General features: G+C 38.8%; 1 protein-coding gene across 4 annotated transcripts in view; it reads right to left on the reverse strand.

Annotated features, from left to right (window-relative positions):
- Window positions 1–11,683, reverse strand: part of LOC145558476 (transmembrane E3 ubiquitin-protein ligase FLY1-like) — a 33,178-nt gene extending 21,495 nt beyond the window's left edge. For 3 of the 4 annotated variants that reach the window (XR_014092493.1, XM_081619731.1, XM_081619730.1), the window contains exons 1-3: window positions 11,025–11,683; window positions 8,410–8,482; window positions 6,208–6,335 (exon numbers count right to left, since the gene is read on the reverse strand). Coding sequence is in view for 3 of the 4 variants with exons in the window: in XM_081619731.1 (XP_081475857.1) it covers window positions 6,208–6,335; window positions 8,410–8,482; window positions 11,025–11,192 (369 nt within the window). In the remaining variant the exon portion in view is untranslated. Of the gene's footprint in view, window positions 1–400; window positions 428–6,207; window positions 6,336–8,409; window positions 8,483–11,024 lie in introns of those variants that run through there. The other variant, XM_081619732.1, reaches the window with a different exon arrangement.
- Between the last annotated feature and the right edge of the window lie 523 nt (window positions 11,684–12,206).

Raw genomic sequence — 12,206 nt, forward strand, 5'->3', positions numbered from 1 at the left:
GAAATGTAGAACAATAGAGAACGGAAAAATTACTTTAAATACATATATTCATTGCAATTTAATTTTTTATATTTGTCAACTAGGGCCCAATTTTTTTTATCTCAACCATATGCCTGCCTCCTAAATGCCTGATAATGGCCAAGAAATATAACAATCTTGTCATAAAAGTTAATGATAGTAGGTGTGGGAAAAAGAGATAAATAAAATGAAAGATTGAGAAAAAAGTCCCCCCCCCCCCCCCTTCTTTTAGCATAAAGGAATCAACCATTGGAATAGGCACATAAACCCTAAAGCATCAGCAAGCAATCTACTATTTATGCATTACATCAGCAAAGTAAGAAAAATTACAAGTTAGCTGGGTTTAAAATCAGCATTAAAGCTTTGAGTTTCACTAACTCACACTTAAATCCATAACAAATGGCTGGCGCCTATGAAATCCAGTAGTTTATTGCCTGTACAAGTCTCCAGAATAAGTAACAGAAAAGGAATAACAGATGAAAGCGAGAGCGATTTCTCACTTCACAAGGAAAGAGCCAGAACTTCAAAAATTGTGCACATTTCTTTAAAAAACCCCAACAACAGTTACACTGTAATGATATATAGAGCAAGGAGGAAAAAATATCATTATTTTTCCTGTCATCATTCACCTGTTAACTATTCACAAAGTTATTTAGATTTGTATCCCATATGCACATAATCACTAATTGAAGTATGCAGATTTAATTTTTCAATTTCACAGGCTCACATGTTCATGAGGTCCATTAGATGAATCAAACGTGTTCATCAGGTGTACATTTACAAACACGTTTACAAAAATGTCAGCTTCATTAGGTAAAACATTCGATTTTATCAACAAATAAGTGCAAGAATACTAAAACTGCATCCAAGTGCTGAAGTATGTGATAAAGCAATTGGTAAAGATCATCGCAATTTGAGGACGAGTTCGAGGATGGCCATGCTATACCATGAAAAATGTACCATCTACTGGTTTAATTCACCATGATACTGAAAAAATAATTTATACATAAATTCATCAATTTTATCGATGATGACAATGGTGTTGTTTAGGGTAATTTTACCCCGCCACGTGGTCCAATCAGAGGATGACACGTGTCAGCCTCAAGATGGCCCAAAGTGGACCAATCCCTGCTTGACACGTGTCACTCCAGAAATTAAGGGAAAAAGGCGGCCTTCAGGCCCAAATCCCGAGAAAGCCGCAAAACGGCGCGGCCCACCAATGATTAGGGTTCAGTGACCTAATCAGGGGCACAAATCCCAAAGACCCTATAAATAGGGAGATGTCCCTCATTTTGAGGACACGTTTTACCATTTTGAGCACCTATTTGTTGCCGGCCGTCTGAAGATGACGTCTGTTGAGAGTGGGATTTCACCCGCAAAGGCCACCCCAGCTCAAGCGGGGATTCAAAAGGGTTCTTACCTTCGGCCAAGCGGGAACCGCTTGCAGGCGTGGAGAACCCCCCGGTCGCTGTTACGGGGTTAACGAGGTTGAGGCCCAGGCTGCCGCCTACCTTCTCGTTACGCCCCGCTATCCGCATCTGCTGATGACCGGCTGAGGCGCCAGGAATTGACGCAGAGGTGGATTTTTTGATTTTGTTGAGAACGGCAGGGGTCTCCTCCCTAGCCCGTTTGAGTTGTTTCTCAAACGACTTTCCAACCTCTCCTCCCAGCAAAAATAACCAAAGTTAAGGTTAGCATCCGGGAAAAATGATTTTAAAAGATCAACTTATGAAAGGGTCAGGCGTTTGTTACCTTGGCTTTGACCTCAGCCGCAGCCTTTTCCGCAAGCGCCTTACGGATGACAGCAGAGGATCGCTTTGGGGTTTTCTCTGTCTGCAACATGTTTAATGCTTCCTCTGCAAAAAGAAGGAAGTCGGTCAATATCATAAAACAATTTCGATAGAAAAATACTACAGACGGATATAAACTCAGGCGCATACGTTTGGTAAACATGTGCCCTAGCCCGCAGGCGGCTAGGAAGCACTCGTCCCCAAACCAGGCGCTCTTGGGGATCCAGTTCTTGGGGACCTTTATTGTTTCCCCGGTTGACAAGGTCGCGTCTGTGAGGCCAAAAAAGTCTGCCTTAATAATCTTGTCAAAGTCTTTCTCTGGGATCCGAGGAAGAGCGCACTTCCGGCCAGCAAGTCGGGCTTCTTATTGTACAGACGGAATTCTTCCGTCTGGTTGAGAGCTGACATCAGGTAGAACCTGTGCTTCCAGCCATCGAATTTCGAGACCTTGTCCAAGGTCATCATATATTGGGGCTGCGTGGTTAGAGTGTACCACGCCCTCCAGCCGCCAGGGATTCTGCTAAGATAATGCATGCTAGCAAAAGCCTCCCAACCGGGGTTAAGCCCTTGAAACTCGCAGGCGGCAACATACCCCAGAATGTTTGTCCAAGAGTTGGGGGTAAGTTGCAAGACTCTGAGGCCGTAGCCTCTCAAAATTGCCTTCACCGCCTGGTGAAGGGGAAAGCGGAGACCAGCCTTGAACGCCGCCTCATAACAGCCGAAATAGCTGTTGGCGTTCTCCTGATCGTCCTACCAGGCGACGGTGCCATTCTCAGGCGGCACCCGGATCCTATACCCGTCTCCAAGCGGGTGCATTTTAGTGAAATTCTTCAAGTTCTCCTCCATTTGGATCTGGTCCTTGGAGGAGACGTGGATGTTGAAGGGATCATCCTTCTCGTTCCACTTTTTCCTTTCTTCCTCCTCGCTATCCAGAAGCAGGGGTAAATCGTCACTACTCTTAGAGGTAGAGGCGGAGCTGTCGCTCTCCGTCTCCTCCTCACTTTGACCCAAGGGGGCAGAGACGACCTCGTCGCCGCCTTGGTCGCACTCTTCCAAAAAAGAGTCAGCAGGGGTTGAAGGGGCGCGCGGAGGGGATCTCTCCAGAGACGTCTGGTCACCCTGACCGGACGTTTCTCCCTCGCCGCCTGAGCCTTCGCTCTTGTAATTTGGATCAATCGCCGTCTGCATTGTCCGAGCCATGGTGTCCTGCACAGACACATAACTGGTCGGAATCCAAGGCAAAGGGTGGTCCCAACACCCCGAGACGGCACTCCCAGTCCTAGACTCAGCCGTCCCTGGTGACCGGCTGGATTCTAACCTAGGCTGTGCCGTGTGTGTTGGTGATGCATCCATTTATTGCAAGAAATACATACAAGCGGTGAAAAAAGAAAAAGAGCTGAGAGAGGCAGAGACGGTACCTTTTGAAATGAAATCTTAAACGAGCTCTCTTGCTTGCGCCTGACTCAGACGGATGACTTCTGCTCTCTCAAAGTTTTCTCTCTAGAAAGTTTTTGTAAACGTACAAAATTATGAGGTTAAATGGCTATATATAAAGGGTAAATACGGGGGCATTTCCGTAATTTACTCAGAAGGTGAACGGTTACTCTTTAAACGGTAAAATTACCGCCCACCGGAGCGTGACATGTGTCACAGATGCCACGTGGCGTGCCACGTCACATCTGTGAGGGACAAATGTTTAGGGTAATTTTACCCCGCCACGTGGTCCAATCGGAGGTCAGGATGGCCCAAAGTGGACCAATCCCTGCTTGACACGTGTCACTCCAGAAATTAAGGGAAAAAGGCGGCCTTCAGGCCCAAATCCCGAGAAAGCCGCAAAACGGCGCGGCCCACCAATGATTAGGGTTCAGTGACCTAATCAGGGGCACAAATCCCAAAGACCCTATAAATAGGGAGATGTCCCTCATTCTGAGGACACGTTTTACCATTTATTACACTTGCATTCTCTCACATCACGAGCTTGGAATCCGAGCAGATACCCACCTAAACTTCCGTCCTCTTTATTCCTTTTCAAGTTACTAACTTGACCGTCGGAGGCGGAGCTCCAACCACCCGGAGTCTCCGTTATTTTGCAGGTACAGCTCGGCCGGATCAGACTTCGTGTTGTAACTCTCCCGAGGGACAAAAAACACCCAAAACAGGTGTCATTAAAGAGAAGTAGTGGAAGTATCAAACTTTCAACCTAAAGCTGATACTCCCTCAGTCCTACTTTCTTCACCCTCCCCTGTTACATCTGTCCCAATTTTATTTCATACCAATTACTATTTTATTACCTCTTTGCACCCACTACCAAAAGTTAGGGTCTCACACCCCATGGATCTTGGATTTGACAGTACACGAAATCTCACAATATTACACCGCGCAGAGATTAGTGTAAAGATTAAATTCAGATGGAGGGAGTAGTTGTTGATCCAAGACGAATTTGCATATAACTAAAGGCACGTTCAACTTGAAGTTACTCTATGACAATAAGTCAATAACAAGGTAACAATTGACATTTAGAGGGTACCTGAAAATGATAGGGAAGGAACCGAGAAGCAGAAAGTTGCATGAGCAGATGAATTTGTAGTATAATTTTTGTACCAGAACAGGTTTTTCTGGTTGGTTAATGGCCTTGCTGCCTACAGTCAGACTGCACAAAATGGAATATGTCCTGAGAAAATATCTAATTTAGGGAAGGGTGGAGGAGACCCATCAGGCCACCATAACTTGTTCTATCATTTCTGTGAATGCTACTCTAATTCTTTCAGCCTGGTAATTTTTTGTATCTTTCTAGAGTAAACAATTCCTTTGTATCTCTCCTATCGATTAAAAAGGAAAGCACCTGTCACCTCTTAGCCCATAAAGATGCCAACAAAATCACCCTAACCACAAAATCTCAGGATATGCAGCTACTCCCTTAAAAAAATTATGACCATTCCTCTCCGGCCAAATACTCCACAGAAATGCCATCATACCTCCATAGCAATTTGTTCTCTTTCTCCCTTATAAGTTCCAATTCCCACAAACAAAACTTGTGGTCATTCTATAATAATATAAGAAAAATCCAATTTCTCCATATGCAAAAAAAAAGAGATTTCTTTCAAAGATTGCTCAAACCAACTAATACTTCCTCTGTTTCTTTATACTTGCAACACACACTTTTTCATGGTATTTAAGAAAAGTGGGGCTCATATGATTTAATTCAATTAAAATGAGGGTGAAAGATGGTTATGAGAATAATTTAGTGGGCCATGAGATTAAAATAAAGGAAATAGTACAACTTTTAACAAAAACAACTTTCTAATTTTAGTGTGTTGCAAGCATTATGACATTTCCATTTTAGGGAAGTGTTGCAAGTATACAGAAACGGAGGAAGTATAAGAAAACCAACCCTAGCCTCTACTTATACAGTATATCATTCGTGTGGATCCTACCTCTGAAAGTGAGTGTTCACACAAAATGTCTCGCCATTAAAGCCTTTAAAGAAACTTAAGCTTAATATACGAAGTCGAAAGATGGACCAATATAACAAAAAAATGGCTTAAGGAGCATCAAAGGCAATAGGGATTTCCCTGCACCCTTGGCGTGCCTAAGTGTGCCTAATGCACTTGAATCTAGGATCACTTAATTATCAATTAAAGTAATTATGGAAAATCATTTGCACGTCTCTAGCTAAGCCTCGGACACACCTCATCAAATTCACCACACCTACACTTGAAGAGGTGCATAGCCTTGACCGTCTAGCGCCTAGGAAAGCCTATTTGTACATTGGCATGAACAGTTATTCAAGCTGTAGCACTTTTTCTTAGAATCTTGAGGTAAATTCAGAAACAATGAAAAGAAAGTAAAAGAAGAAGCTTCTCAGTTGCAAATTGCAACACCTGATTACATATGGCAAGCAAGTAATGGTGGTCTTTGGAGCCATAAAGTACCTACATTGAACAAAATATACAACTATACTTGTTACAACTTAATAATGCCAAGGAAAGTTACAGTTAAAGGAGTGGTTTATTTCATCGATGTAATTTTTAGTGTAGATAGGACTGATGTCATAGGGCAATGAGTCCTAAGCTTCATTGATTGTAGTTTTGGAAACTTGAGTTGTTAATTTGACCACAGCCATATAGCTTTTAAACTTGCTCATCAAATACTTCCTCAATTCTTTTAATTATTACTCATGTGCATCACCTAGGGGATGCGCGGAATTTTAGGAATCCATGTGATGAGGAAAGAGATAGAGAGAAAGAAATGAACCTGCACTAATGAAAGTAAGAGAGAGGTATAGGGTAATCATACACAAAGAAAGAAATATTAGCAACAAATACTAGACTTCTATAAAAGAAACATGTTACAAGATTAAAAGCACAGGGAAGTTAAAAAAAATGGTCAGATTTTTTACCTGAACATAATGTACACCAGTTATTTTTGTTGGGGTACTCATCAATTCAATTACAGAGTTTCCATCCGATCTCTTAAAATCTGGAAATCTAGATGAGAAATTTGCAGACTCCAAAAAATTCCAACTACCTGAATGCCAGAAGAGCATAACATATGTCAAACAGACCAAAAAAAAAAGGATTTTTTTGAAAATAACACCACAAATTTTACAAAAAACGGATTTTAACACCACAATTTTTCGAATTTGTATCATAACACCACAAAAAAATCCAAAAATTGGATTTCACCACCATGTAACGGATTCTTGGATGGAATCCGTTAGTGGGGTCCGTACAAGACACGTGTCAAGTGGCTAGTGGTTTAAATAAATATTAAAAAAAAACCTAACCTAGCCATCCCACCACCTCTGCACCACCTGCCTCAACCGCCAACCGCCGCCGGTATCCACTACCCCAACAAAATCCGACAAAACCGAAGCCTTTGACCGCCGATCAAACACTTCGCCCCCTCTCCCTCCCCGAAAACCACCTTAAGCCCTCCAAACCACCGCAAAAACCATCCCTAACCGCCGCAAAATCCACCCCCATTTCCCGATCTGCCGCAAAATCCACACCCATTTCCCTAGTTTTGCGAAATCGGCGGCCGAAATCGACCTATCGAGGGCTGTCATGGTAGATTTCGGTCGTTTTGAGGGTGAAAGGTAAGGGTTTTCGTGGTTGGTGTTTGCTTTGGTACGTGGTTAATTGCGGTGGGTATGCGGTGATTTGTGGCGATTAAGCAGGTTGGGGTGGTTTTCGGGGAGGGGGAAGAAGGGAAGGGGAATTTCGCCGGGTTTCAGGGGTACAGGTGACGCCGTCGGCTTGGGTTTGGCGTTGGCGCGGCTAGAGAAGGTGGTGCTGGTGGTGGGGTTGGCTGGGTTTAGTTTAGGGATTTTTTTTAAAAAAAAATTTCTTTTTTTTTTAAACCAATGTCTTATCGACACGTGTCCATCGTGGGTCCCTTTAACGGATTCCATCCAAAAATCAGTTAGATGGTGGTGAAATCATTTTTTTGATTTTTTTTGTGGTGTTATGATACAAATTCGAAAAATTGTGGTGTTATAATCCGTTTTTTGTAAAATTTGTGGTGTTATTTTCAAAAAAAAAATTAAAAAAAAAAGGGGGAAGAAGGAAAAAGAATGATGAAAAATCCAATTGTTTAGTGTGCACAAGGGCTAGTCACATCATAACTGATACTCTTGTAGAAAGTAATGTCCGATATGCTTTTTTCAGAAAACACTGTACTACTTTCTTGTAATCCCAACATTAAAATAATGAACATATATAAATTCTATCTTTACATTTAATTTCCAAGCTACCTAATCCACCGAGTGTCCCAATCCCCATGTGTAATTTCAAACAACATAGCAGTTGGCAATTTATTTCAATAAAAAAGCTGATACAAAATGCAGCATGCAGAACGCTGTCTCTAGGGAATTCAGTAGAATATACTGGGGGAAGGAGGCGGGAGGCTAGCATTAATGATTGTAATTTGAAATGTAAACAATTAAATTGAAGCATTGAATAGCTCAGATCTGAAAATTTTTAATTCCAAAACAAAGTTTATATCCAAAAATTCAAGTATACTAAAACTTAACCATTGGAAAATAAGGCCCTATTCACTTCATCTTATTTTTGCTGAACTGAAATTATTTTTGCTAAAGTGAAATTAATTTTACTGAACTGAAATTATTTTTGCTAAATTGAAATTAATTTTACTGATTTTCTATTATATTTCTTCTTTAAGTTTACTGAAATTATTTTTACTGAACTGAAATTATTTTTGCTGAACTGAAATTAATTTTAGTGAATACTATGTTAATATTATTTTTTTAAGGTGAAGTGAAAAGGGCCTAAGACTACCAAAGACAGAATATGCAAGATGGAGCTTAATGATGAATTTATGTTGCTAAACACTAAATTTGAAATTAAGTCCAACTAAGTGGGGCTTTCACAAAAAGGAAGCGATCGGAAAGGGAAACATTCCACAAATGGGGATGAAAGAAATGGGTCGCAATTCAAGGATCTGAGCCACATTCCAAGTTACGTTGGTATATATAAAACAAGTACTAAAAATACAAGTATGCATAAGAGGAAATTGCTTATTAGACAAGGGAATACAATTAAAAAACACTTGACTCGTATTTGAGTGGAATATTACAAACCTTTGTAGGTTCCACTAATGTTCCAGCTAGAAAAGGGTGCCTTATTGCTGTCTTCTTTTTTGACAAAGAGCCACTGAAAAAGTAACATCGACAATCAATAGTTAAACACATGATTAGAGACGCACAGCAGAACTTTCTAATTAGGAATGTAAAGGTGTGACCGTGTGAGGCTGCATAAGCATAAATTGGCAGCACGTAAACAAACTACAGTAACCAATAAAATTTACAAAAGCATTAGCTACTTTCTAAGATTTTAATTAGAGTAGTGCAGCAGAACTTTCTAGTCAGAAATGATAAGGTATAAAGCCGCATAAGCATAAATTGTCTGCACACAAGCAAACTACAGTAAGCAATAAAGTGTACAGAAGCTAGCTAGCTTGCTTTCTATAACTTTTACTAGAGTAGCAGATTAAAAATCGAAGGCAGCATAGCCAATACCAGTAATTGATCTCTAAAAACTATACAAAAACCAAGCCCTTCTTATTAAAACTTACATTTATTCTAATATTACTATCTTTACAAAAATATTTTGATGTTTCTTTAACGGAGATTAAAATGCACCTCATATACAAAAGGTCACCTTGCGCCTTAAACCTAGGGCCCTAGGCTCCTAGAATCCTTTACGCCTGGTACAATTTGAAACTAAGTGTTACTAAACATTTATTCCTCTGGATAAATCCAAATCTCAATTGCATCAAATGTAGCAAAGTATCTTAATAGTCAATAATTATTGCCCAAGGCATGATCTTACTGTGTGTCCTGAGCTCTAACCCGCCTTATTTATTGGATAGATTAAATTGTACACACTCAAACAAATGGATTATCCCCCCGCTGAAGAGTTACAATAATAGACAACTTATTTATCATAGGAACTCTAATTAAGTGTTTTATCTCCCTAACACAATTCAAACAAATGGAACATCCCTATATCACAGATTCCTCACCTGAAGATTAACATAAATAGACCATGTTATTATTATGGGAACTCCAATCAAATGTATTATCTTCCCTAAATAGATCATATCTATTTCTACTCTCTAAACCCCTTCCAGAATGAAAGTACCTTCTTAGACTTTAAGTTGGCCAAAGTTTGTCAATTTTTCTAACACTTGCAAGCCATATAATTCCTCATATAACCAAATAACACGAACTAGTAATCCACTTTACCCGACTTATGAAAGTCAAGCTTAGATGTGTGAAGGCACTGCTGCTAAAGTCATTAGAAAGTCTTAGGTGAGACATATTTAATGATGCGAACTGAGATTTGATGGTGCAATGGGCACTGTATGGCAAGCTGAGGCACATGAAGACGAGTGGCTGCATACCGCATTAATATCATTTGATTCATGTCTGCAACTAGGTTTTACCTCACAAATTATTATTATTATTATTTTCTAGAAAGTGCTCTTTACTTCAAACACGCTGCACCTCACTCTAGTGCTTTTCGCCAAGGCTTTAGTAGATGGAAGAGCTTGTCTGAACATCAAAGAATATAGAAGTTCTCGGTTTACCTCAAATTAAGAAATATAGGTAAATGCAAGAGCTTGTTTGACAAAAGCAGTCATTCATGTTACATGTTTTGTGACTCACCATTAGAGAATATGATGGCCAAAAATGGCGTGACTGGAAATGTTGATGTGACAAGTCAAGCTACACATGGTTATACCTAACCATCGAAGATGCCTTAAGTGCATTCAAAGGCTTAATTTCCACCAAAAAAATTTGATTGTTCATAGTGGGAAATTTCTAATGTATAACTAAGATACATCTAATTCCAAAACTTAAAATAAATCATTTTTTATCAAAAAGTAAAAAAGGAAAACAGCCATTAGAATGACACACATTTCAATGAAAAAGATTTGTCAAGATGCGATTTTGACAGCAATGCACGAATTATTTAATATACAATATTCATCTTGATACATACTCATCCTATATTGTTGTTTCTACTCACTTTGAATTGTAGTCTCTATTCATTTTGTTCAACCCACTTACCCCTTATCCATCTTACCTCCATTGCCCCACAATAATCACTTTTTTTCACAAAGTCTCTCTTACTTTATTCATCTTTTTCTTACGCCCACCCACCCCACCTTTTACATTCTCTCTATCACATTATCCTACTTCATTTTACACTCACTCACTCTTTCTTCAATATTTTCATATAATGTGCATATACAATAATTAAGTAGAACATAGAAAAGAACAGAGGGTGTATGGTATGTAATCCATTGTACACAATATGCAGATTACTACAAACCATATTCATCATATTACTAGTATATGTAATAGAGAAATGCGAAAATAAGTTTTCCTCAGATATACTTAGACACACCCCCATTCATAACATACAAGTATATTGCAATGGCAACCAACTTGAAGTTTAGTCAGGAAGTAAGACTAAATCATCATTAGTCCATAACATAATAAGCGTCGGTTTAACACCATAACACATACTAATTTGCTTATAAAGTTATAAACACAATGAAAATTTAAGCAAATTTGCTTACTTTCACTGAAAATAACATATGATATATTTGATATGACAATAACATTCACATAATTTCAAACAAGTACTTCTATGAAATTCAAAAACTGAACTATATAAGACTAACCTCATCTCCCCAAGACCTGGCTCGTTCTCTCAAGGGTCTCAAACTCGTAGCCGGTCCAAAAAGCGAAAAAACCACCAATAATCCCAATAAAACTTTGGCAACAAACCCTAATTTCCACTTTTTTCGAAAACCCAACATACCCAATTCGAAATTCAAGCATTCCGCCATGAAATTGGTCCTCAGAATCGGAAAATCGGAACGATTCCGACTCCCCAACTCGGCTGCTGATTACAAAAAATAAAGCAAAACGGAGAACAACTCATAAAGCAAAATGAATAATATTGCTTAAAAATGGAGTCAACTAACCGAAACCATAGAAAAAAGACGTGCGATTTCGAGAGCTCAACTAACGAATTTCAGCAATCAGCTATGAATTAATTTAATATATTAATTAAAGGATTATTAAACAAATGATCCGACAAGAAGAGGAAACTTCACCGGTAGGTTGAGGGTGAACTGTAAACTAAAGGAAAAATGATTAAAGTGTGGGATAATTTGGTGAAATTATGAAGAATCTTAAAACCAAGGTGATGTTTTGTTTAGCTGGTGGGAGTGGATGTTCCTGGTTTGCGTTGGGTTGTTGTTTGTGTAGGTGTCCAGAGTATGGGAGAGAGAAGAGGAAAGAATGGAGGAGGTCAACTGGATTATACAAGTCTTACTCGACAGTATAAGCTTAAATTGAACATCAAAATAATAAAAATAAATCATATATAACTAATATAAAGCTAAACTTTTAGCCAGGTGACGACACAGCCACATTTGGTGTCCAACTTTTTGTCCAGTGTCGTGCCACGTAGGATAGAGTTATATAAAATTCAATTTGTATGATAAAAAAGTTAGTTTAGAATTTTATTTTCAATCAATTTTGGATATAATTTTAGGATAAAATTGTTAATTTAGAGTTTTATTTTTGATAAAGTACTAATATTTCATATGTACAAATTGAATTATAATTTTATTCAAAAAATAATTAGATTATAACTCTCATAAATTATCATATAAATTTATTTTTTATATCATAATATTTTTTTAGAGCGAAGGAATTAGTTCAAAATGTACCACATCCATGGGTTATAATATATTCTAATCAATTGAAATAATATACTTCACAATCTAATATAATTTTTTTATTGTGTGTAGACCTGTTAATCAGGTCGGGTCACGAGTCATTTCAAACAGGGT

Source organism: Chenopodium album, chromosome 9 (genome assembly GCF_948465745.1).
Source record: "Chenopodium album chromosome 9, dcCheAlbu1.1, whole genome shotgun sequence".
Lineage (NCBI taxonomy): Eukaryota > Viridiplantae > Streptophyta > Magnoliopsida > Caryophyllales > Amaranthaceae > Chenopodium > Chenopodium album.